At 44.6% G+C, this 27,147-nt stretch overlaps 1 protein-coding gene across 1 annotated transcript; it reads right to left on the bottom strand.

Annotated features, from left to right (window-relative positions):
• Positions 1 to 17,592: 17,592 nt before the first annotated feature.
• On the bottom strand, positions 17,593 to 21,087 carry NXPH3 (neurexophilin 3). Its single transcript, XM_030541503.1, has 2 exons — positions 20,810 to 21,087; positions 17,593 to 19,424 (listed from the first exon to the last, which is right to left on the bottom strand). The coding sequence occupies exons 1-2, from the start codon at positions 20,864 to 20,866 to the stop codon at positions 18,696 to 18,698; spliced, it is 786 nt and encodes a 261-aa protein (XP_030397363.1). The 5' UTR covers positions 20,867 to 21,087; the 3' UTR covers positions 17,593 to 18,695.
• Positions 21,088 to 27,147: the final 6,060 nt, after the last annotated feature.

The following is a 27,147-nucleotide window of genomic DNA, read 5'->3' as shown; positions in this document are numbered from 1 at the left end:
TGTGTGGTATCTTTTCTTTTTGTCTTTCTTGTTCCCTCTATTTTTAGACTCCTCCCAGTTGAAAACCAATTCCCAAAGGGTTCAGTTTCAGTCTGCTATAGGGTATATACTGACACGCCATTCCCAGAATCCAAATGGGATTTATTAAGGGAGGTTGTTCACAGAGCTGCAATGCCAAATTACATTTTATTCCTCTTAGCAGGTATTGCCAAAATACCTGAGAACATTTTGTTTTAATACTAGGTGCATGAAGTTGATCCCTAACCTTACCTGGGTCTGTATTTATATATAAATATGGGAAGGGTGCGTAGTTGTTCAACTGGTTAATAACAGCAGTATGAAAGGCTGGATGGCTGAATGCGGGGGAGAGAGGCCATCTGTTTGGGCCATCATTAGGTCCAGATATCCAGGGAGATTAAATTGAAGCACACTGCTTCAGGATGGTGGGAAACTGTTCTGGCTTCAAGATGTCCAGACAGGGCATGTACTATAGAGAACAATTTAGCTTTGTCTGGGAAATGGATTAGATGACTTTGTTTCTAATTTCTGATTCTATTATTCCCTTTCTCCCCACTGCTCCAGCTTTGTAAGAGCTGCGAACTGGCATCCCCAAGTTATAACTAGATTCTAACTTTAAAAGTTTGCTGCCAGTTAATTGAGAGGCGTAAAGCTGACTAATTATTCTACGGAAGCTTTGTTTACTGAAAAGTTAAAACCACAAAGCTTTCAACCCGTTGGAATAGCATGACCAACTGTTCTGGGAGTCTCCCTGGCTCTGCCTTTCCTGGGGATTCAGACATGCCTACAAGAAAGTAAATGGGTCTTGGCATGACTTGTCCCACCCCTTCTTTGGGGAGGTACTTACTGGAAAGCAAATACAGATTTGGCAGTCTCTTTCCCAGAGGGATGGAGATATACCTTTAGGAAAGTAATCAGTTCTGGGACTTGTCTGTCCCAGCCTTTCCTGTAGGGCCAGATATGTCTCCAGGGTACACTCAGTGTCATGGAAGTTCCCTGAATTCGGATGCATGAAGGAGGCTACTTGTTCAGATTGTTCCAGTTGCATTAACACTTTTTCCAACTTCACACACACTTTTTTTTTTTTTAATTGTAAATGATACAGCTGAAGCCATCTGGTTATAACAACATCAGAGCTGGAGCATACTGTTCATAAACCTCCCACTGACATCCTCCCCTCCCCAGATCTGAAATGTAATTTGAGTTAACTCACAATCCGTGGCATGTGTTGTTACTGCAGAGATGTTGGTGCCAGTGGAACAGTTGGAGATTTGAATTCCACAGGGAGAGGCATTTTTATCAAAACAATATTTCAGAGCGATGTTTTTACAGAATCTTCTCAGCCACAGTGCGGCTATGCTCAGATCTGAATTAAGTATTTGGTCTTCACTCTGTGGCCCTGATTTCTTCTTCCTCCTCCCCTCCCCAATACACTGTTACAGGGATATACCCAAGCTTTGTGTATAGTCACACATCTGTCTCCATCTGCATGTTATCTCTCTGCTCACACTTCCTCCAATTTCTTTCACATTGAGCTAGAGGGGCTGCTACTTTCTCAGGGGGAATGAGAAATACCTGCATGAACTTATTAGCTTCTTCAGTCAGCAGTTAGGGTATACATCAACCTAAACCCAGAAGGCTTCTGAGCATCCAAGCACCAAATGATCCGTTTCTGCCCAGAGAGCTCTCTCATGGACTGCCCCTTGGGCTTTCTGTTTATTATAGAGTCAGAGTCTACTGAGGTATTTTTCTCCTTATTGTGTAAGTTTTTCCAGATGAAAGGAAACAGCTTGTCTGCGAACAAACAACTGAACGGGGAGAACTGCTGAGCTTTGAAACTGTCTCTTGCTTTGTTCTGCTCTAAAACTGCTGTTAAGGACAACATACTATCTTTGTAAAATATCTGTTATGGCACCTTCCACTTTCGTTTGTTTCAGAAGACTTCACTCAAGTTCAGTGCAATGTTTTCTGTGAAGGCTATGCTAAAATAATTATGTTGTTTAATCAGTTTGGGCCATGCAGATCTCCTTGCTCCCTCGTGACTCCTTTTGAACTTATGATTCAGAATTACTTAACTTGTTTATTTCTAATGACTTTTCAGTTAATTTAATATGAAAGTATTTAATTATACAAGGTGTCTCTCTCTGCTTCCCCCTCTCCTCCCCAACCTCCTGCCACTTGGAGCTTTGCCTTTGATTCCAGACACATGCAGCAGCAAATTCTGACTGGGCAATTCTTGTTTCTATTAGTTATCACAAAATTAACCTTAAGAGCACCAGTGGTGCTGCTTTAGTGTGCACAGGAATCAGTGGTTTAAGCAGATTAGTGCGAAGTTTGACTGTACAATAAACTGGACCAAAAAAATTGGGAGACAGTGGAAAATATCATGGAGTTGGAGAAATAATACACAGGGGCCTAGAGAGGTTTAAAATATAGGCATGAAATAACCAAATGAGAAGTGTGAATTGGACTCTTTTTCCCATCGCAGTTGTCCCTTCAGGTCAGAGTTGAGGTTTGTTTGGCAGAGAGTGGTTTGAAGAAGTTTGCCCTACTGATTTTTGCTGTACTTACTTGGTACCTCAGATTTCAGTCTCCAGGACTCAATCACTAAATTCACTGGAAGAAAAACAGTTATAAAAGTATTGGAGGGGACAGAGGGAATTGTCATTCAGTCAAGAGTAATACAAGAGAATCCACCTGGGCAATGATAATCCGAAACGCAGAGATTCTTTGGAAAGAAGATAATTGGAAAGTAGTGATGCCAAAAGAAAGCTAGGAGAGCTGGCAAACAGTAAATTGGATAGAAGGTTACAATGAGGTAAGGAAGCCAAAATACAGACAGTTTTGGGTTCATGGGCAGAAATATTGCTTCATGGGCTATTCCCATGGTGTTCCCTCTGCACTAGCACTGAGGACCCCAGAGCCAAGAGTTATTTACCTCTACTGCCAGGCATTAATTTGGAAGGAATTCAGAGACGAAAACAAAGATTAGCTAAAATTATTGCCATTTGGCAAGAGAATGTTGGGAATGTAACTGTTTACTGTTCAACTATGTGTGCAAAGAGCAAGGAGGAGATGAATCCAGTGTTCAGACAGGCAGGGGTGAATAACTAGGACTGATGGGATGAAACTGAACAAATTAAAACCTCGGCTGACTATAAGGAAACCTTTCCGGGTACCGATGTTCTAGAAGAGTCTCTCAGAAGCGGTGGGTATCTCATCACTTTTAAATGATCCAAAACTAGACTAGACAAAGCACTTCAGAATGCAGTGGGGAACGGATGAAGCTGGCGTGGGGATGGACGTGGTGACCTACCTAATATAGTGGCTCTCCAGTGAATTTCATACTGTGGAGCTCATCGTTTTATGGATCAGTCTCCTCCCTTTATCTTATCTTTCCTGTGATGGCAATAGTGTTTGATTATCTGGGAAAATACCAATAGGACAGTCGTAGGGAGATGATGTGAACATGAATTCTGTTAAGATGGTTGTGGCTGCTTAATTTAGGGTATTTTGTTTCCTGCGCCATGTCCCCCCCGTCCCCCGCATTTTTTACTTGTATTATTTTGTCCTTCCAGAACAGGACTCTGCTTTTATTAGTACTGAATCTCCTTTCATTGCCTGGGGCTCCTCCTGAACTAATCTATCCAGTCCACGTTACTTTGATCCTGCTCCCCCACCTTCCGCCCCCACCCTCCTTCTAGTCTTGGTGTATTGGCAAATTTGCTCATTGTTCAACTTATGCCAAAGAAACACATGACCGACACAAACCAGCTACGCAGGATGTTGAGTTCATTAAGCTCTCTGAAAGAGTCCTGCACTGGGTTACAACTAGCAGGGTGAATCACTCTTTGAAGTTAACAGATACTTCACCACTGCAACAGATGTAACGTTGCAGGCACCTGGCAGTACTTCATGGACCAGGGTTTGAAAACTATCAGCCAAGTAGGTATTTTCTGCCTCTAACATCTATGAAATATATTAGGACTATGGAACATGACAGAAGTTCTCATCTGATTTGCAAGGCGAGTCTAGACGAAGCATGACACTGTAAAGTGAGACCTTCTGCACTTGTATTTGGAAATAGTGTAAGACTAGAGTATGGGCAATAGACAGATTCCAAATGAGCCCAGAAATGAGGTGTGCTCCTCTGCGTGTTGGTAGTAATGACACAGTGATATAGCATGACTTCTAGAATTGGCGACTTGTCTGGTAGAGAGGCCAGGGAACTGGAAGTTGTGAGTTTTGTATTCCCACTTCTGCTATGGTCTTATTGTGTGACCTTGAACAAACTATTTTGCTTCATATCTCCATAAGAAAAATGGGACTAATGATACTCTCTAAAGCCCTTAGAGGTCTGCGGATGAAAAGTGCTGTAAGTGTTGCTGATTATAATCCTTTTCTAGTGGTCCTGAAATTTATTTTTCTTCATGGCTTTCCCCCATCTTCTGTATTGTTCTGGCTTAGGTAATGCCATCACTTATCCTGCTCAATTTAAAACAAAAGTGAAAACAAACTTGCAGATCTGATCTCAAATGTGATATGGCAGATGGTAAAATCTGAATTAGGCAGCAGCAGTCTCTTATCTGAGGCCTATAAACAAAGCTGAACTGCAAAATTTTCTTTAATGAGCTGAATGTATTCCTAAATGCTGAAGCCTCAAACAGTAAAGATAAAAGGGAGCATTTAGCATGCAGTGAGTTTCTAAACCAACCTTTTTATTCATTTCAGCACCCTCAGAAATCCATCCAACTCCAGGGCTGTTCTAACGCCCTAGAATGCATCATTTGGTGATGTCATAATTATCCCTATGACCATGCTATGGCATAGAGCCAGGTTATTTGGAACTAAGGTAAGTGGCATTTTTATTATATTGATGTGGTTTTTGAAAAAATGCCATATACCCTTTGTGGTTAGAATTAATTTTGCAAAACCATGCTCTATAATAAATGCCACTTACCTGAGAGCCAGCTCTGTCCTCCACGGGGGTTAGAATGGAAGTTCTGATGACGCAGAATTATGCATTCTGGAATGTGAGCAGAGCAGGAGTCGGCAGTGGGTAACATCGAGGAGATGAAAGCATTCTGTGAGTTTAAAAAAACTGCAGCTGTTTTGGCTGGCACATTTCTCTGTTTTTTCTCTAGTGTTGGCCATGGCAACTGCTATTCGGTGTAGCACTCTCAGCTCATTGCAAACAGAAAAAGATGTCTCCCAAATTTTAGATCTAAGAAAACTTGTCCTGTGAGTGAACAAGTATCAGATATTTGTGCCACGTGATCTAGGGGCAATGTACGTACGTACGTGTGTGTGTGTGTGTGTAAGAGAGGAAGAGAAACAGATACTAGATCAGAAAGCAATAGGGGAGCAGGATAGCTCAGAGAATTGGTAAGTAGAAGGAGTACTATTATATATCTGTATGTTCTTGGTATATGATACTCTGTTTTAGTGCCTGTTGGCTGCTCAGTGGCTTACCTGAAATAATTTGATGGTCTCCATCCTTGATAGTTCACACACAACTGCCACCCCCGCTGGTGCTTAATGGTCCTCTTGAAATCGCAGCAGAGAGGCCAAGTTTTGCATGGATCCTGGTGACCATTACCCACTCCTTGCAATAGATAATGTGGGGAAAGCTTGTACTGCCACTGCCCAAAGTGCACCTGTCCCTGAAAATGGATGGTTGGGTAGATAATACTGCAAAACAAAAGCTGGCAATGTTCATTTGGCCAGTACACTGTTTCTGTAGGATTGAGTGACACAGAGTTCTGTGCTAGCCAAATCTGAGGGCCAAAGGCTTTCAACCAGTGATGTGCGACCTCCCTCCTGCTCTTTCTATGTCTTATTTCTGGTATGAAATAGAAATTTTAAAATAGAGGCATAGGGGGACAGCCCAGTGTCCCCAGCAGTAATTCTGAGTGTAGCAGAGACATCACTCCCAGCTCAAAACTTCTTGTAACAGAGGCTGGAAGCAGAAGGCTGGCTACCAAACATAGAAGCAAATAGCTTTCCTCTAAATAGAAACTGCCGGAGCGTCCCGAGGGCTACAGAGATCAAAAAAAGGAACATGCAAGGTAAGCAACGTTTTCTTGTGGTAACAGCTAGGAGAGCAGCTAGGCCTGCTTGGGTCCTGTAAACCAATGTTTATTCCAGCTGAGTGCAGGCTTGCTAAGAAGTGCTCAGAGAGAGGCTCCTGTAGTAGAGACTAATGGAGATTTCACCTCCAGTAAATCTGTCAGACAGCAATGGGTGTATCTCTGCATTTGACCATTGTCTTAGTGGGCTGGAGTCAGATATGAGGTGGAAAATATCAACTGCTGTTTTTTCTTTCCTCTCTCTTCAGGTAGCCTTTCTGAAAAACTCATAAACCACTAGCAAACTCTTGGGCTGGTATCAGGCGTGATAGGCTTCCAGGCTGTCTTTCCTTGTGCTGTCTTCACTCCTGTAGTTAGCCCTCAGTCCAACATTGCTTTATGGAATTTATTGAATAGACTCCTCTGGATACCTTGTGCTCACTTGTCTATCAGATGAGAGAGAAAATTGAGACCCTGTCTGCCTGCTGATTAAGATCTCTATCTCAATGTATGCAGTGCCCATCACTGTGGTATCTGAGCAAAACTCTCCCCAAGAGATTGTATTAACCTAGCTGTCCTGGCTAAATTCCAATATAGGCAGAATGTGTTTAATCATCAAATTTCCTTCCTGTAGTTTCAGCTGGATGCAGTATTCTTTGTTTCAGATCCTAAAATGCTGTGTAATGTTTCTGTGATCTGTTAAAACAGCTTCTGTATTACCTTTCAGAGGTGGCTGCATTTCAGTGGTCTATGAAAATTTATTCCTTAATGTGAGCAGTTTGTGCCGAGATTTTTTTAATAAGAGGGTCTACGTAAACGAGATATTATAGACAGGTCCACCTAAAAGAGGCTGCTTCTGACTGTAGCGGAGCCTCCAGGTTGTTTTATGGGTTGGGTGAAGCTGCATTTCTGACCTGAGGGATTCAGATTTGGTAGCGGAGTATGAGCATATCTACTCTCTGGCATTCTGCTGTTGTAGCTGTGTTGGCCAGAGGCGTGATCCCTGAGCAACATAGCTGTGCAAGCAGAAGTCCCTAATGTAGACAGTTGTAATGGCAAAACTGCTTTTACTGGTATAACTTATTCAGCTCATATGGGGAAAGGGAGGAATGGTTTTACTCTGTTGGTACCAACCACAGCTTAGTCAGCATAGCTGTGTCTATAATAGGAGCGTTTTGCCAGTATAGTATACTGGTATTCCTACACTAGTCAAGAGCTTCTAGTATAGAGACGGCCTACGTGTTTCATAGGGATTTAACCCAGTGCAATTCTCAATGTGCTATGGTACTAGTGCTTTTTCCCTCTGCTCTCCAGTTTGTTCCTGTTCTGTGGCAAAAATCTCTATCTTTTTGTCGGTTTTGGAAGGGAATCAGCCTTGGTAGAGAGGGTGGTCACTACTTTGGGGTAGGAGATAATCTGCATCCCTTTGGCACCATTCAATCAGTGTATAGTCTTCAGGAGGAACAAATTTAGAGTATCCGCCCCTGGATTTCCAAGTGGCCTGCAGAGTGAAGTGTTTTCAGGAAGCAAAAAGAGAGGGTAAGGGTGGGATCCAAGAAGAGGGTCTTTCTCTTTCAGAACAGTTAGCAAAAGGGAGGGGAAAATGGAGAACCGGTGGGCTAAAACAATGTAATAAAGGAATGCGCAGAAGTTCCAGGCACACGACCTTGGAGGAAAAGATGCTTTGAGTAGACGGTCTTGGTCCACACTTAAATTTTTAGGTTGCCATACTTACGGCACTCAGGAATGTGAAAAATCCTCAACTGTTTATGCTGTAGCTGTGCAGACCTAATCCCCGCTGCGTAGGCACAAGCAGGCTGATAGAAGAATGCTTTTGTCAATGTAGTTATCATTGCTTGGGGATGTGGTGTTTGTAGGATGATGGAAAAACCCCTTCTGTTGCTGTAGGATGAGTGTAGACCATGGGATTATGTTGGTGTAGCTATGTTGGTGTCCCCAGAGAGTAGATGCGTCATAAAGAAGAGAATTTTTTTTTAATTGATGAGAATATTTCCCGGTGAGGAAAATAGATAAAAGTGGGCATTTCTTGATGCATTTGAAAGCAGAGACACATCTGCCTCAGGTCAGATAAGCCTGGCAAGTGGAAAACACATGAACCCTCCCTATCTGCTTTTATCACATGCATGATACATTTCCATTCCCTACATGTGTTAGTCACTATAGTGATGTGGCCCTCACATAGCTTGGCAGAGAACAGCAGTGACAACAAACCAGTCTGCTGTCATAGATCATTTTATTGACTAGATGCATTGACTCTCCCTCCCCCCTCACCCAGTGAAAAATGTTAAATCATTTAGCCAGTCTCTTACCAAAACACTACAAGCGTCCAAATGTTTCAGGAGCTGGGAGAATTCCAGAGCTCAAGAGCATACAAGTAAAACTGAATTATTTAGCATGTTGGGGGGTTTTTTTAGTGCAAGCAGGTGCATGCTATGAAACAATTTTGGGTCTGGAATCCTCTATGGAGAGGTTAATGCCTTGTGGAATTCGAAAGAACAGGATGGGTTTTTCATCCCTCCCTTCTAGACTCTTCCTTGGCAGCTTTTTCTTTTGAATTCTCCTTCCCTATCTTCCCCCCTCCACCCACCCATAGCCTCGCACTCTTTGTGTTTTCTTCTGATACTTTGCCTACTGAAGCAACTCTTCTGAAGCTGTTATAACAATCCATTGAGCACTGACAGCATTTGTGATGCTTTGTACAAACTAGAAGATATGGTCCTTGTCCCGAGGGCTTTGCAATCTAGTTCAAACACAGGCGGTGCACTTCAAACACAATACTGTACACTCGATGCTAATTCAACTGGAAATTGAGCAGATGTCAAAAGGTTTGGCAGAAGAAGTGGTGATCTTCCCTCTCCTCCCTTAAGGAAGGGTTAGAAAAAAGAGGGAAGTCATCTAGTTTTGTGAAGGGAGGAGGCACTTCCAGCAATGAAGTGTCTTTTATTAGCTGAGTGCTGGTGGGGGAGGAGTCAGGGTGTATGTGAACACCTTGGGGTTGCGTCCTGGAACCCCCATATTCCTCATTTTAATATAATCATGATCTTATATATAAAGCATGCCTTGTAAGGTATCAGGGGAAAGCTTATGACCTGCTGAAAGTCATTTCTCTATCCATATATGTGTTTTCATTAATGCATATGAAGTTATGAGAATTGTGTTGGATGTTGGTCACTAAAACATGCTGTAGGTTGGGGAATCAGCCAGACCTTAGCTCCACAAGGCAACAGCAAGGAAACTAACCAATGCCCGGGTGGGATATGAATCAACCATCAACAACCATTGTCCTGCAAGGGTGCTACAATGCAATGGCTCTCCTGCATGAGGCCACACCAGGGGAATTGCTGGACCTTGCTTGGAGAGATTCAGCAATGCCCCCAGGCATGCCTGGACTCGTGTTCTACAAGCACGTGGACTGATGGTATAAAACAGACGGAGTGGACACATACTGGGCCCTTCTCTTGCCCCCACCTATGCTGCAAGCAACCAGGACACCAAGAAGAAGACAAGACTCCAACAGAGGAGATTGGCCCAGGTTTAAGAAACAAACCTGTATTTTAAGGACTGCAGTATCCAGTGGGGTGAGAAAAACTGCTTCATCTGGTTGCTGCCCAGTCTAAGAGGGTTGAGAGTTTAGACTGCATGCTAATATTTTATTTTGGTAACTCTGACTTTTTGCCTGTCAAATCTATCTTTGCCTAAAATCTGTCTTTTATAGTCAATAAATTTGTTTAACTGTTTATCTTTACCAGTGAGTTGGTATAAAGTGTGGGGGCAAATCTGCTCAGGTTTGACAAAGGCTGGTATATGTCCAATTCCATTGCTGAAGTGGTGAACCAATTACTAAATTAGACAGCATATTCCTGAGGTACAGTACTGGGAGCTGGGTGGGGATTTAGCTGATGCCTTTCTCTGTATGATTCATGAGTGGCTATGGGAGCATTCGTGCAATCTAGCTGGGTGTGGGCTCCACATGCAGTTTTGCTGAGTGATCACAGCACCTGGCGGGGTTTGCTGCTTGTCACGAGCAAGGCATTGTGAGGGACAGCCCAGGCTGGAGAGTTAAGGGGGCACAGTGGTCCCACAGTCCCAGGCTGCACCACGGGGGGATCTCATCAGACACCTAACGGGCTGTAAGCAGTAACTGGAATACTGAAGGCAACACACTCTTCACCCCTTGTTGTGCCTATTTGTACTGGAGTACAGAGAGGAGCCTAAGATCTGAGGGATGTAGATGTCAGTTAAACAGGGATGCTGAGTGCAGCTCCGCTGTGGACCCATTCTAATTGTTCAGGAGCCTTGAAGATCTATTGGAGTTGGCTTGTCCAGTCCCATGGGCAGGTTTCAGCTCTTATGTGACAGTTTTTTCTCACTTGATCTGCCCAACTCACATTAGTCCCAAAGCTTTCATACCGCTTTGTTTAAGATCATAAGTTATAACTGCAGAGCTGGCTGCTGCCTCTGAAAGTGCTTAAATAGGGATATGTGTGTATTGAAAATCACTATAGAGGTGATTTACACACTCACTCACACACACTCTCTCTCTCTCTCTTCACCTGTCACTTTATACTGTGAGAAAACAAGGGAACCCCATGCTACAATCCTCCTAATAACACTTGCTCAAGCCGTTATTTCTAGCATTGTTTAAGCCACAGTGCAGCTGGGGACCTAACGGAAGAGCCAGGGGACACATTTCTGAGCCTCTCCTCCCTTCACCTCTTTGGGCACAAGTCACCAAAAAGAGGAGACTCTGGTACCAGATGGATGCTCTGTGAGATCTGGGAATCCATCACACAAAGTGAATTCTTTCCTCTCACCAGGAGGTTCCAAGCCTCATTTTGCAGAACAACATGTACAAGCTGAGCTCCCCTGTGGGATTAGAATGCCCCATCCCTGTAGCACTTGGCTGGGTGCCATCATGCCACCAGTGCATTAAACAGCAAACAGGCTGTTTTCTTAAGTGTGTACTTCTGTCCTTTCTGTCACACAAATTGGCTTGGTTGGCAACATCCCACCTTCCAGGTCAGAGTGTGGTGGGTTTGGGTGGCATGGGGGGTGGGGAGGATTGTTCTTTCACCCTGATCCTAGCCAACCATGGGTATCCTTTTTGCACAGGACGAAGTTCCAGTGATGATGAGATTGTTTTCATAATGCGACATCACATTTTCTTTCTCAGTGAGCAGTGCGGCTCGGCCGTTAATTGGAGAGAAAACAATCACAGACCTGCTGCTGCTGGTGTTTGTTTAAAGCATGGGAAGATGAAGGAAAGCTTGTGTGTCTGAGAGAGCAGCTGGTGGTAAGCTGTGTGGTGGAAGCAGTCATACGTGGGGACTGTAGCTCAGTATAATTGGCAAACGAAGCCATAGTCATTCTTTTAGCTCAAACGCCATACTTCCAACACATAAACATGTTTCGGGTCTGACGTGTGTAATAACAAGCCACAGTGTTTGGAGTTTTACTAATAATTGTCCTTGCATTCCCCACTTTCCGCTGAGGATCTGCACAGTGCTTTACAAACTCTAAACGTCACCACATCCCTGGAAAGCAAATGAGTATTATCCCCATATAGATGGGAGCAAACCAGAAACAGAATGACTTGGTCCAAGGTCGCTTAGCAAGCCAGTAGCATAGTCAGGAATAGGGCCCGGGAACTGTGCTTCTTGAGCTACTAGACAGCACTGACTTAATAAAATCCTGTCCTAGTTATGCCAAGATATTGCAGCAGATGTGGTATATGAAAAGGAAGTATATTGCCTTATTAGAGACAATGCAGAGGAGGAGGATAAGGATGATGTCAAGTAACAGGGAAGACTCCAGAATGACATGAAAGAAAATGTCACCAAATGTTGTCACTTCACCAAAAGTAGGGAATTTAGCCTTACAATTAGATAAATGGAGTCTGGTTTAGTGACTGGGGCCCTGACCTTGGAATCGGGCAATATGGGTTTTATTCTCAGTCATGCCACTGACCTGCTGTGTGACTTTGGGCAAGTGACTTCTGTTTCCCCTCATATCCTTTGTCTATTTTGTCTGTAAACTCCTCAAGGCAGGGACTTTCTCAATCTGCATATGTACAGTCCCTAACACAACAGGGCCATGATCCTGGCTGGGGTTTAAAGCACTAAGGTAATGTTAATAAACAAAGTTGGCCACAGCTGCTTTATGCAGAGTAATAAATGGGTAGAATAAGTTACCAGAGCAACAACTGAAGCAAGGGATATAAATTCATGGAGACACCTACAGGTTTAAAAAAAAACAAAACAAAAAACCACACAATTCATAAATATATGGATGATTCATTTGATCTCATAATTCAAGCGAACAGTCTCAATGAAAATATTGGGTTATATATTTCCTACAGTTCTCATGGACTATAGATCTTCAAAGCCTTTCTTAACCATTTGATATTTCAAGAATTTAAAACAGTCACGTACATTGATTTATATTATGGTAGCACTTAGGAATCGCATTCTGAACCAGGACTGTGACGTACAAACACAAAACAAAAAGGCAGTTCCTGTTCCAAAGAGCTTACAATGTAAAGTGGCTCTCCAGCCCCTGCCTGGTCAAAATGGAAGGGGCAGCCACCACTGAGACTTGAACATTTTCCCCACAGAAATCTAAGTAATAAATTCTGTGAACTTTTTAACTGCTTAGAAATCTTTCACTATTTAAAATGAAACTAGCATAACTGCTCCTTGCTGAGGTTCAGCAGTCTGGGTAGTTTGAAGTTGTGCTGCTTCTCAGTTTCTGGGCATGGAAAAAGACCCTTGAATTATGTTTTTAAAATGGGAAAAGTACACTGTATATACTCGTTTATTAGCCTGTTAGTTTATAAGCTGACCCCCGCCCCAAAATGGATAGGTAAAAATAGCAAAAACTGTATGACCCTTTCATAAGCAGAACGTATATTTCAAGGGTTGGAAAACTTTGGTTCCTGGCCCATCAAGATAAGCCACTGGGAGCTGCGGGAAGTGGTGCCATTTCCCGCAGCTTCCACTGGCTGGGAATGGCGAACCACGGCCACTGGGAGCTGAGGGGCTCCATGCCTGCAGATGCTCCAGGTAAACAAAACGACAATGTATTAGATATTCAATTCAATGATTCCATACAGTTTAAAATCATCAAATTTTGGTGTAGATAAGCTGACCCCCGCTTTTTGATGCGTTATTTTTTTACCAAAAATATTCAGTTTATGAACGAGTATATATGGTAGTTTGTTTTTCCTCACCTTTTATGATCATTCAATTGTACCTGAAGGATATTTCATCAAACCTTCTGAAAAACAAACCAAGCCTCTTTATGCTGACAGAGTCTATGGAAAGTTGCAGCTCGTGCGGAGTCATTTTCCCCCCCCAGAAAGTTATTGACCCAATTTCAGTATTGTCAATTGCAAGTGTTCAAAAATCGTGAGTCAGGCTCCACAAAAAATTAGATTGACTTTTAAAATCAGGATCATTTAAAAATAATTTTGGGCTTCCTTTTTTTTTTTAATTTGCTTTTTGGTGTTTGAGCCATTAGAAGTTATATTTTCAAGCTTTTTTGTTTTTCTTTTCTTTTTTCCCTGCAACCATCAGGGCTAGAAACTTTTTGGTTTTTTTAATTGAAAGTTGAGATTCTTAGGCAATAAAATGACTGCTGTAGCCAGGGTTGTGCAAAAAAACACCAAATACTGCAAGACTCATGATAAAATTACAAGAACTGGCAACACATCAACTTTAGGATTATAAAAAGAAGTTGTATCAAATGAACTATGATGCTTGTGGCAAAAAACCTTTACTTACAAATTAATACTAATAATTCCTTCTCATTCAAAATCTTGGCATCTGGCTGGAATATTTGTAGATTTATTGAAGAGTCTTGATGACATTATGGGCTATAATACGAGCTTTGGTGTTTCAGTGGATTCCATATTTTTGTTAAGCTTCAGAGTATGCCATCCTTGCGTTGAGATGGGCCTTTCTTTGGGACTAGTCGTATTGTAATCAATTAGACCAGCATTTCTCAACCTTTTTGATACTACAGACGGGCTTGCTGCCTTCCTAAACTGTGTCAGGGACATCTCGGGGACCGGTGTTGGTCCACTGACCGGTTGTTGAGAAACACTGAATTGGACCACTCAGAGTAAGGAACTAAATATGATTTAGGGTTGCATAATTGATCCCTTAATCTCAAATAAATATCCCGTTTAACATATCCAAAGCTAGCAGTGGCAGAGCTAAGTGTGGTGACTTGAAAAAAATTAAATGACAAGGGAAAGCCACATCTACAAGTATGTAAAGGATCTAAATGCCCCCCATAACAGAAATGGATTTAGGGTTTGGTTTAGGCAGGTACCATGGGATTTAATTAGGAGTAGTGAGATGTGAAACTAAACAAAGGAACCTTTAGGTAGAATGCAGTGATGGGGAAGACGTACTAGCTATTCAAGTGTAAAACAGTCTCGTAAGGCAAATGGTGGAAGCCCCATCATTTGAGCCACTTAAAATGGACAGGATAGAAGCAGAGCATTTACAGCGTACAGAAAAAGCCATCCATGGCAGGGGTGAGGAGAGAAAATGGCAATGCTGTAGGTGGTCTCCATCTCAAATTCCTGTGATTCTGTGTAGTACCTTTTCCTCAGTGAAAAGTGTCATGTTGCTGTTCTGTAATAACTGCATTTGATTTGTTTCTCAGTAGCTTCTGATTTTTCTGATTCTTCTTGTCCTTGGTGCAGTGGCCAGCTGGCTTCTTTCTCCCCTGGAGTTCTGACAGTGTCAGCTGTTGAAAAAGTGAGTTATGTTAATAGCAGAGCGAGGGTGGTTGACTTTGGCATGGGGATGGGGCAATTGATTCTGGGAGGCTGGGTTTCTGAACAAGCCAAAGCAAAAGTTAGACGCATCTTTGAGACTCATTAAAAGAATTAGAAGGATTTGGTGGGGAAGGAAGAGACTCTATTAGCCAACTGGGGAATTTCATACTGGAGATGGAGGAAATCACTGCCATGTACTGTCTGGTTCTACATCTCAGCCAATAGCAGATGCAATCGAAAGCTGTTCTTTCTCCTGAGACATAGATATCGGCTTCCACTCCCATTGAGTTACTCTGCGTGGTGGAAGCCTGTGCTTATAAACAGAGATGGATGATTAACTGCAAAAATATTCCCTAAATATTGCTATGATTTTTTTTAATGAACTCCCCCTGTCATGGATGCATGCCTTTTTTGGTTTTGCTTTCCACAGTTGTTCCTGGAACTAACTTTTTATTGTTTAGTATTTGCAGTAATAATAGTGTATTTCAAGTGTACATATTCATGGAGAAAATAACTTAAACTTTCTGTATGTATTTGCAGCAGAGGTTCCTTCATGAGTGTTAGATTCATCTAGTCCGGGAACAAGAACAATATTGTGTGGCCAATCTCCACTCCACAGCACAGCTTGAAGAGTAAGCTGCAGAGCAAACTAAATTAATTACAAAATAGAGCTCAATAAATTCAAGGAAATTGCCACATATTCTCAGACATTTCATTGAACATAAGGCGAAATTGGTTGAATAAATTGTTACACAGGGTCTCATTCGGGTCTAGTTGGAACAAAGAGAGGTGAGCCACATAGGTGATAGAATGTGTATCTAGCTTATGTGTTTTTTACCTTCTTTTGTTTGTTGTTTAGTTTAGTGAAATTCTCTTTTGATCATCTTATGTTGCTTGGTTAGTTGGGAGGAGATGATTCTAATCTAGAATAATAGATGGTGCTGGTCTCCTAGTAACCACCAGCTGCCCTATCGCTTTCTAAAATGCTGCATCCTGTATAGCCTGGCTGTTTGTTTTTGATGCTCTGAAAATTAAATTTTTCAGAAATATCTCCAAGTGAGCAACTTCCATGTATTTTTTTTTCCTCTTACGGTGGGAGGGAAGAGGTTAACAGATTTTTCTTTATTTCTTTTCAGAGGAAGCATGAAACCTTCTGGGGATGTACCTTAACTTGCTCCCTGGGAGATGAAAGCAATCCTTTCAAAATATCAGATGTTATGACTGCTGTTTATTTTTGTTGTTTTGGTTTTTACAGCTGAGCTTTCAAGATATTTTGTACTCTGGTTTGTGAAGAGTAAAAATTCCTGGTTATTCAACTAAAGCTTTTTTGATTGATGTAGTTGACTGGCTTCTCGGTGTTACTCTGTATGTAAATGCTCAGATACTTGTAATAGAGCCTCGCTGACTTGCTGTAATAACCAGATGATCCACTCTGAATTAGCAACCAGGTAAACAAACATGATTGAAAAACAAAAGCAGAACAGCACCACACTGGGTCACAAAACCTGCTTTAACTGTCATTCAGTTTCAATGCATAATAGACTAGTAAATGTACTTGGATAGGATTTTACTGACATGATAAAGTCTTAATAATGGGAGACCTTGGCATAGTGTAGTGGTGGGAAGGGACAGAATGGAGAGCTCGCTGGGTCTTCTGTGAGAATGCCAGTCTGCGCACTCTGTGCATCAAAGTGAAGTTTGTGAGGTTCTAATGCAGGGGTGGGCAAACTGGGGCATGGCGGCCACATCCGGCCCTTGAGACATTTTAATCCGGTCCTTGAGCTCCAGCTAGGGAGCAGGGTCTAGGGCTTGCCCCGCTCTGTGCATGCCGTAGCCAGGAACCACGGCCAATGGGAGCTGCAGGGGCAGTGCCTGCGGATGGTGCAGTGTGCAGAGCCACCTGGCCGTGCCTCCACGTAAGAGGCAGAAGGGGGACATGCTACTACTTCCCTGAGCTGCTTGAGGTAAGCACCGCCCACAGCCTGCACCCCTGTGCCCTGACCCCCTTCCCAGCCCTGATCCCCCACCCACCCTCCAAACCCCTCAGTCCCAGCGTGGAGCACCCTCCTGCACCCCAACCCCTCATTTCTAGCCCCACCTGAGAGCCTGCACCCCCAGCCAGAGCCCTCCCCCCGCACATTAACCTGCCCCAGTCCGAAGCCCCCCTCCCACACCCTGAACTCCTCATTTCTGCCCCACCCCAGAACCCGCAACCCCAGCCAGAGCCCTCACCCCCACCTCAATTTCATGAGCATTCATGGCCCACCATATAATTTCCATCCCCAGACCAAAAAGTTTGCCCATCTCTGTTCTAATGTATAGGGAAAGGCAGAGAGATTTGAGGCTACAAAGTCAAGTTTAGTAACTCAGAATTCACACATGCACTGCGGCATATAAACCCCATACAGTGCCTGATTTAAAATGCTAAAGGTCACAAGTTCAAGTCCTGCAGGCTAATAAAAATGTATCCAATGCTCAGATCGTAGAAAAAATGAATGCAGGGGAAGAACCTGAACAGAAAAGTATATATGGGCAGTGGGGTTGGGAGAGGCCATGTTAGGAGACTGGATCATGCATTTTGCATTTCTCATTCATAACTGTGAAGATTTTTGTTTTTTAGCCAGGGAAGAGAGACTTTTAAAGACCAGATGGTTCTCAATGAAAACACTTACCCTGCCCTCTTAGCACTGGGGAAACTTTATTCTCCATTTCAAGGACAAGATTTTATTTTATTTTTTAAAATAAATTAAATGATACAGCCAGCACTTGACTTCTCTCTCTCAAACACGCACATCTTTTCACTAAAAAAAAAAATAAAAAAATACAGAAGCTACATAGTATATAGAGCTGAGATGCTTTGGGGCTCAGGGATGGGTGGAAGAGATCTGCTGGAGGTAGACAAATAATGGAGAACAGGAAGCATGTGGGGTGCTGACATGACTGAGGATGCAGATGCAAGGGGGAGAGGAGAAGTGATGTGGGTCATGGATTTGATGAAGGCAAATTCGTGAATCCTATCTGCTGTGCCACCATTTTTGACTGGGTTGACCCAGAGTTTCTTTATCTTTCAATCCATAGGGCTGAGATTCTGTAAAAACTCCAGCCAGCAGGAGTGGCTAACAGAGTCTGAAAACCCCACAGCAAGGAGAGATGACACTTCCTCTGGAAACTTGTCATCCCCAGACAATCAAATTTCCCTTCTTCATTACTGCCTAGTTGTGGCAGAGGATCCTCCAAATATTTCTACTTCTGAGCTTTTAGCGCTTAGACTCTGGAGACACCTGCACTCCCAAATACAGATTGTACACATAAGATCCTGATAGTCAACTCTAGCTCATTTTGGTAGAGCTCCAAGTACATGGTTATCCACTGATATCAAACAGCCATCTTCAATACACTAGCATGAGTCGTCTTTAATATCCTTATCTCCAACGAGACCTCTTACTCTAGAGCCAAGCCACAGTTGGTTTGGTTTTTAAGCATGAGCTAGGTCCAGGCAAATATTCTTGTGTTGAGAAACCCAAATCCTGATGATGATTTCTGTACTTTGTGTCCAGGCATCTTCTACATAGCCCAGTCTCTAAAGACCACAGCTCTGGGTCAGGTTTAGAAACGCCAGTACCCTGAGTCTAGAATTCCTTTCTTCAACGCTTAGGCTTTCAGAGAAAATCAGTACTCCTTCCTTTTCTGTCCTGCATCAGAACTCTGGTTTCTAGAGACCCCTGCACTCTGCTTCAGCTTACAAAACTATTTCCCCAGGACACCCGTCTCTGGGCTATTCCTGAGATGGAAGAGGTCTATCATCCAGAGGGGTAATAAGGTGCATCACTGTGGTAGTTATAGTCTGGACACACCTTCTGCACTAGCCTGTAGTCTATGCTGTAGAAGGTGATGTAGATGCAAATGATTTTGAAGGGTTTGGAACAGACCCAGGAGACATGACTCTGGGTGTGCTCATAGTAGCAGGTTTTGGAGGGGTCGTAAGTACAGAGTGTGGTTTTCTTGGCATGATCCACTTTCTCATAATCTACCCGGCAGTTGAAGATCTTGGATTCTTTGGCCTCAATGAAGATCTGCTGCTCCAGGTCAAACTCCACTGTCTTGGTGGGCGGGACGAGGCTGACAGAGATAGTGCCCTGCCCAGTGGAGTTGTGCCGGAAGAAGACATTAACGGTACCGTTACCATGATCGACGACCTTCCCAGTGATCAAAAGGTTCAGCTTTACTGTCTTGATGTTGGAATAAAAATCACCCCAGCCAAAAATTTTCTTAAACTTGCCTGTGTTTGCCACAGGGTCCCTGCGTCCTCTAGAGTGTGTGCCCTGGTCCAGCTCAGAGAGATTGTCCAGGACTTCCCAGAACTCTTGTGAACTAGAGACCAGCTCTAGGTAAGTCAAATTCTGCAGTGGGGTTTGAGTTAGTAGGGACTTCGGGAAGAGGTGCTCCCTCTTCTTTTGCAGTTGGGGTCTGTTTTGAACTTCATTTTCACCTTGCTCCGCATCCTCCCCCTGTTCTTGTACAGAGATCACCTGAACAGGACAATAGGAGGGAATAAGAGAGATGTGTCTTCTCCCTCCCACTGTTCTTGTACTCTCTCCTCTTTCCACTTACCTCTAGACATGTCATCACAAGTCTTCTACCCTCTTTCTCCTTCCTCTTTCTTGTTTTCCTACTCCCCTTTCTCTTATATGCTTCTCTCTGATCCTCCTTTGAATAACCTCCTTGCTCCATCTACCCTGTTGTCTCTCTACACTCATCCTTCCTTTGTGCCCTGAGTAACGGGCTTTCTTCCACGTGAGCCTCTGGGATTTTGTGTGCCCTTTTGTTCAAGGTGCCACCTAATCCCTCCAGCTTTCCGAAAATGTCACCTGAGGTCAATTCCCCAGGATCTCTGCTTAAAGCTGGTGGAGAGGGGCATAGAAGAGATGGGCAGGGGATGGGGTTAGTGCTTGCTGGATGTAATGGACTAATCACCAACCACTGTCCTAAGAATGCGGGTCTTATAGCCTTTCCTCAGTCACTGAGATCCCGTCGCTCCCCCCCCCCCCCCCCAATGGTTCAGTTGACTATAGCACCATCCTCTGGTCCTTTGGTCTCCCAGCTGCTGTGGCTGTCAGGCAGTGGGCGACAGGGACAGGATCAGGGCCAGCTGTGGACAAGCAGAGGCACAGCCAGTCCTTGGCAAGGTCCAGTTTTGAAGTCAGGGGGGCGGCGCCTCTTCTTCCCCCTCCCTCCCCACTGCAAGGTCTGGTGATATCTCAGCCCTAGGCTGGCTCTCTCCCCCCCCCCCCCCCCCGCGGAGCTCTCTCGCTGGTGGGAGGGGAGCTGAGGTTGCAGAAGGGGGGGCAACATCTGGCCGGGAGGCAGGTGAGAGATGCAGATGTGACTCACCTACACCCCCCCCCGGGGAAGTGAGGTTGCTGTGGTGATTTCAGCCACTCAGCTCCGTGTGTGTCCGCCGGGGGAGGCGGGAGGGCTGGCTGGGACCCTGCGGGCTTTCGGCGCTCACCTGGCGGAGAAGGAAAGGGGCGGGGGAAGCCACCTAGGCTCCGCGCCCTGTGCCACCCCCCCGGCGGGCAGGGGGGACAGCGGGGCACGCTCCCGCGGGGTGAAAGGTGCCCTCCGCCCCCTTCATCCCACCTCGGCGCGGGGGAATTGGTCACACCTGTCCTTGAACTCCCCACACTTTGGGGGGAGCTGCCTCCTTTCCTTTCCCCGCAGCCCCCTCCCCATCAGCCAGACACTCCCCCCGCCCCATACTAGCTGCACAATCACATAAGTTTTTTGGGGGGAGGGGAGGGGAGGTGCTTAAGACTTCTTGCAAATGCCTCCTTACACTTTTAAAGAGCCTCTCTCCCCCCCATCCCCTTTCCCCAGCCGGGAGCTTCCCTCTGCCCCCCCCCCCATCACTCACCAACAGGGAGATGCTCCCCGGGACCAGGAACAGCAGGCAGCAGCGAGAGAGCTGCATTTTCAGCCGGTGCCTCTCCTCCTGCCTCGCGGTGCCTGGAACTGGAGGGGGGCGGGGAGGTGTTGGTCCTCTTATAAGCGGGGCTCCTGGCTCCTACGGCCCCCCCATCCCATGATCTGTCTGGCAACTCCCTTCCAGATCTGCTGCTGGGCAAAGGCAGGCGCCAGCAGCCGCCCCTCCCGTCCCTTACACCTGCTGCCGCCGCTGGCTCCCTCCATGTGAGGATCTCTCCCCTCTGCTTCGTGGCAGACTCTGTGAAACTCTCCAAACCCCCACCCCTCCCCGGGCACTGTTCGCACCCTCCCACCGGCAGGTACCTGCAGCAACTCCAGGCTTAACCCTTCCCTGCCTGCACCGCAGCTGGACCCTTCAGAGGGCAGGATTCCTAGCAGGCTTTGGCCACTCGGTGTGGATGTTCCCAAATATGACTTGAGACCAGCGTCCCCATCAGTGCCTGAAACCTCTGGGGGACACGAGAATCGTAAGTTGGAAAAGTCTTTGTCCGCCTGAGCTCACCATGGGATCAACATGCTAATGCTGAATAAAGGAGGATGAACTATGAAAAGTAAGGTAGTGTGTGAAGTTTGGGGAAAGCAAACCGAGGATAACAGATTATCCTCCAAACTAGGATAATACCAACAGCCAGGATTATATCTTTACTCAGCACCTGAAGGTCTCCCATTGCCCTGCTGCAGTGACTTCCAATATTTGAGTCCTAGGACCATAAAACAGGAAACAAAGTTTGGGACACTCCTGTAACCGTAAAGGCCAGGGAAGGGTAGTCACGACCTGGCTGGGACCTATTCATGAACCTCTGAATTCAATGATCACCGTTAGAACTGGCTGGGAATTTTTCAACCAAAATGTGTTTCATCTGCAAATTCACAGAAATAGACACTGTTAAGCTTGGAAAAAAGTCTGAGTTGCCCAAATGTTTTGGCATTTTCATAATGACTTTTTGTTCAGAAGTTTAAGCTAATTGCAGTAAAAAACAGGTTATTTGTTTAGGTTTTTGGTTCATGAAAATTTTTTGAGCTCTGTTTTTCTGTCCCATTCAGGATGGGGAAAAAACATTTGAAATCTCACATATTTGCAGGGCAGAAAACAGTTCTCTTTGGGAGGGGTAGCTGTGTTATTTAGAAGCTATTTGGCTCATTCAGGGGAGATTCTATAGGAATGGACAGAAGGTAAATATAAACAGTACTTAAATAATAAGAAAACAACCTTCCTCTAAAATCACTGGTTCTTGAACTGTGTCTGCTTTGTGCAGTCACTCACATTGTGGATATGTATCAGTGGGTAGCCGTGTTAGTCTGTATCCACAAAAACAACAAAGAGTCCGGTGGCACATTAAAGACTAACAGATTTATTTGGGCATAAGCTTTCATGGGTAAAAAACCTCATTTCTTCTGCATCTGAAGAAGTGAGGTTTTTTACCCATAAAAGCTTATGCCCAAATAAATCTGTTAGTGTTTAAGGTGCCACCTGGCGACTCGTTGTTGTGGATATAAAACACTGTCATTCTGATGTTTGAGGTGTTTCACATTCCCCTTGCATATGGGTGTAAGTGACTTAGCTGTATGGAAATGCAGAACTGGGCCCAATAGAATTGTTCCTTGTCACTAACTATTTCTTGCACAAGAGTGGATAAAGTTTGGTGGGAGGGGGGAAGAGATTTGAAAAAATAAGCATGGAATAAATTCAGAGGAGGATCTCCTAGTGAATAGTCCAGGAATGGAACCTCTACACTTCTAAGAGACTTGAGAAGCAATGCGGTCCAGTGCCTTGGCCAGTGGGCTGGGAGTCTGGAGATCTGTTCCCCGCTGTGTCACTGACTTATTGTGTGACCTTGAGGGAATCACTTCCCCCTCTGTTTTCCCTGCCACCCTTTAGGTGTCTTGTCTATTTATAAACTCATCAGGGTGGGGTGTCTCTCTTTTATGTGTATGTACAGCACCCCTAGTGCAATGAGGCCTTGATTTCAGGCACTACCATAATACTACCACTAGTGAATATATTGCCTATGGAAACCCTGGTCCTGTACTATTGAAATCAATGAGAGCTTTGCCATTGTCTTCAATGTGCATAGGCTCAAGTCCAAAGTAGGCATCAATGCAGCTTGGCATTTAGTTCGTCAGTTGTTCATAAAATATAAAGAGCTATAAGATATAGCTAGTAGACCTTAGTTTATCATATCTTACAATGTCCAGAGACCTTGAAAGAACAGTAGTTAAGTTTGTGGTGTTTTTGTTTAGTTGACCTGGGCACTGGAGAAACCTTTGAAGTTCACAAGACTTTATTTATTTTGAATTTCAGCTGTAAGCCCTGCTGATCACTGACTGGCTTGGAAAACACCACATGAAATCTGCGTAGGGAATAACGTACCCCAATACACAATCATAACTTTGACCTCTCCCTTTCCCATTTTTTGTAGTAATTTTCTCTACCTCCTCTATAACATTTAAATGGCCAATGCTTGATAATTTTAGCTCTGGCTTGAACTCCTCTCTCTCCTGTGTCTGAAATTCACGAGAGGCAAGGAACTGAAGAAACGTAACTTAATTCCCCCAAAGCCACTTTATTTGTATTTATATTATCCCAAAATTAAAGCAGCCATCACAGGCTCTGACACGCTTAAAAAATATAGAACTTCCTCAGTCAAATAAACAGCCCCCACCTATTGCTTCCAGCCACAGCTAGGAGAGAAAAAGGAACAGTGGTTTAAATCAGTTGATCTAGGTGGCATCCTTATGCTTATTTCTCAGATGAGGAAACTGAGGCACGGGGGGGAGAAGTGACTTGCCCAAGGTTACTGCAGCAGAGCAGTGGCAGAGCCAAGAATAAAACTGAGATCTCCTGAGTCCCAGTTTAGTGCTCTAGCTACTAAGCCACAGTGTCTCCCACAACAATCCCATCAGAGTTGCCTCTCTCTCTCTCCCTCTGCATCCTCACTAATCTCCCTCCTCCTCATGAACCAGGTAGAAAAGATGAGCCTTGCAGCACATCCTGAAGGGGCCAGGGGAGCTCAAAAAGGACAAAGACCTGGTATAATTTTTAGCAGATGCGAAGTTAGTCATGCATTCAGGGTGCTCTTTCTGCTGCTTATGTGAGAATATATAACCTTGTGGCTTTTTAAACCTTAAAGGAAGGTGAATAAATAAGGGACATTTTAATCTCACCTTGATGCCTGGGGATTGAGTCATCCTGTCGTCGATGTTTAGATCGGGTGACAACTTGTCGTGGAAGCTTAATACCCAGGGTTATGGTTTTGGTGCTGAGTTTACAGGCAGCGTTGAGATTTTCTTTTGGAGGAAGGAGATGGACGAGAGCGCCCTCTAAACTGAAAGGGGAGAGAGGAACTGTGTTGGGTGATCCTAGCAGGTATAACCAGGAGCAATGGGACCTAACCAAGGATGAATTCTGGGGAAAATCTTCCTGGCAAAAATTAAAATGCTGAATACTCCTCCAAGAGAAATGGTGGAAGTGTGACATTTAAAACCTCATCGGACAGAGCATTAGTGAATGATCCTGTTCTCGTCCCTGTCCTCATGGCTTGCATGTCTCTAAGCACTTCCGTTAGTCTATAACAAGGGTAGGCAACCTATGGCACGCGTGCCTAAGGCGGCACATGAGCTGATTTTCAGTGGCACTCACACTGCCCAGGTCCTGGCCACTGGGCCGGGGGGCTCTGCATTTTAATTTAATTTTAAATGAAGCTTCTTAAACATTTTAAAAAACCTTATTTGCTTTCCATACAAAAATAGTTTAGTTATATATTATAGACTTATAGAAAGAGACCTTCTAAAAACATTAAAATGTATGACTGGCACGCGAAACCTTAAATCAGAGTGAATAAATTAAGACTCGGCACAGCACTTCTGAAAGGTTTCCGACCCCTGGTCTATAAAGTGCCACAGGACTCGTCGCTTTTTACAGATCCAGACTAACATGGATACCCCTCTGATACTTCTAACCACTACGATTCACATGGTGAATTGCTGCTCTTTCCTTGGTGGGGTTCCGTGGAGAGGGGAAGCAGAGGACTTTGAGAGCGTCTCCTGGTAAGCAGGAAGAGCTGGTGCAATGTTACATCATGAATCATTTCACCCGTTGTGTTTGCAGAGTTGCAGCATGGAGGCCTTTAGCTTTTCAGAAAGTGCTGGTTGAGCAAGTCTCAGGACCAGTTTGTCTAATCCAGATCTGCAGAGCCACCTTGTGGGTGGCCCAGAGGCTTTCTGGAATTAGTCCTGCTGGATTCCTGTAACGTGGACAGTTCTGATGGCAAATACTCCTTCCTTGTCTAGAAAAAGATACTCCTTCCTTTTTGCTGCTGAATCCATTTAACACCATGGGGCCTTGACCCTCCTCACAGGGGACATTTTAAAAAATGGACAGACCTGTAGAAGTTGGAGATGGAAAAGCACTCTTAGGAGAGGTGGGAGGGGTGCTGGCCTGGGATTTTTGAGACTTAGGTTTCATTCTCAGCTTTACCAGTGACCTCTGTGACTGTGGGGAATTCACTTCCCCACTCTGTGCTTCTGTTTTCCCCTCTCTGTCTTGTCTATTTCAACAGTCAGCATTGTGGGGCAGAGACCATCTCTTACTCGGTGTTTGTACAGCCCCTAGCACAAAGGGACTGTAGGTGCTACTGTCATGCAAATCGTAATCATCCAGTCCATGTCCCTGGGGCCAGTGCAGGATTGATCCCTACACTGTGTTTCTAGGATTTTGTGCAGTCTGGTTTTACCAAGTGATTGGATCTTTCTAGTGGGACATTCTAATGTTATTTAGGCCAGCATTCGCCAAAGCCTGGCCCATAGGAGAGTGGTTGGCTTGTTGAAAAACTCCAATGATTCCTATTCTCTGCTCAGAATAATGTCTCTGCTCTTGCAAAGCCTTGCTTGTGGTTGGAGGTCCTTTCCTGTGAGGTGTAATAAGAATGGGTCTTGGGTGAGGGATGAGGGCAACAGTGCAAGTTCTGGGTATCGAAGATATAATGGCTAATGAAGTGTTTGACAAAGGTAACAGTGGTAGCTGGATGACGGAGGGATGTCAGTTGCAATGGATTATTTTTTAATCCATTGATCATTGCAGAATTGTCCAGCTATGGGTTCCCTTTCTGGGTTTATGCTGCCCTCTAGTGGATCTCTTTTACTTGGGAAAATGTAACCAAACCAAAGTGTCTGTAAGTGCTTTGGGCGACTGGAGAGGGGGCTTGCAATGGGTGGAAGGAGCTTGGAAAGCTGTGATGCTGAAAATGACCTCGGGGAAATAGTGGAGAGCAAATTAGATGTGACTTAGCAATCAACCAGGGTAGTGTATTGTCTTTTCTCTAGGCACAACGTTAATATGAGGAAACCATGTGGACACAGTTGGGATCCAAATAACTGTGTTTATTAACTATATACAAGCATGCAAGACGTATACACACTACTGCTCTGCTAGGTTCTAGTGGCTTCTGCAGCAGAAGTCAGGGAGGCCAAGTAGGGGAATATTTAAAGGCAACCTACCCAATTGCTATACACTGTGCAGTGGAAAAGGCCCGTGTGGCTTTGGGCCGCCGATGCAGAGGCTTGTCATTACAAGTAGTCCCCTTCTACATACTGTGACAAAGTTCCTCCTCTGCATTGGTGGGTCCTGCCCTTATTGGCGGATTTGCTCATCCTGTGAGTCAGGAAACAGCCCAGAGACCTTCCCCTCTGGTAGAAGCCACAGTCTAGGTTAATTCCTCCTGTGTTTGATCAGGAGTGGGGAGGTTCCGGGGAAACCCGGGCCCACCCTCTACTCCGGGTTCCAGCCCAGGGCCCTGTGGACTGCAGCTGTCTAGAGTGCCTTCTGGTATAGCTGTGCAACAGCGACAACTCCCTGGGCTACTTCCCCATGGCTTCCTCCCAACACCTTCTTTGTCCTCACTACTGGACCTTCCTCCTGATGTCTGATAACGCTTGTACTTCTCAGACCTCCAGCAGTATGACTACTCACTCTCAGCTTCTTGCATGCCTCTTGCTCCCAGTTCCTCGCACGCAGTTCTCAGCCAGAGGAGAGGAAGGGCATTGTGCTGAATATTGTGGGGAGGGAAGAAATTCCTGCCAGCAAGAGCTCTTAGACGTTAGACTAGTCACCCGGCCAGTGGTGGGAGCCTGAAGGCTGAACAAGACTTTAGAATTTAAGACTGAACAAGAATATGCACTGCATATTGTAGAGAAGAATCCTGCACCGGCTATTGGGGTGGGGGAGATAGGCTGACCGATTTCTCCATCTCTCATTTCTATGACTTTGTG

The sequence above is a fragment of the Gopherus evgoodei genome, chromosome 23 (genome assembly GCF_007399415.2).
Source record: "Gopherus evgoodei ecotype Sinaloan lineage chromosome 23, rGopEvg1_v1.p, whole genome shotgun sequence".
NCBI classification, from domain to species: domain Eukaryota; kingdom Metazoa; phylum Chordata; order Testudines; family Testudinidae; genus Gopherus; species Gopherus evgoodei.
Note: the sequence above shows the minus strand (reverse complement) of the source record. Positions and strands in the feature narration are given on the sequence as shown.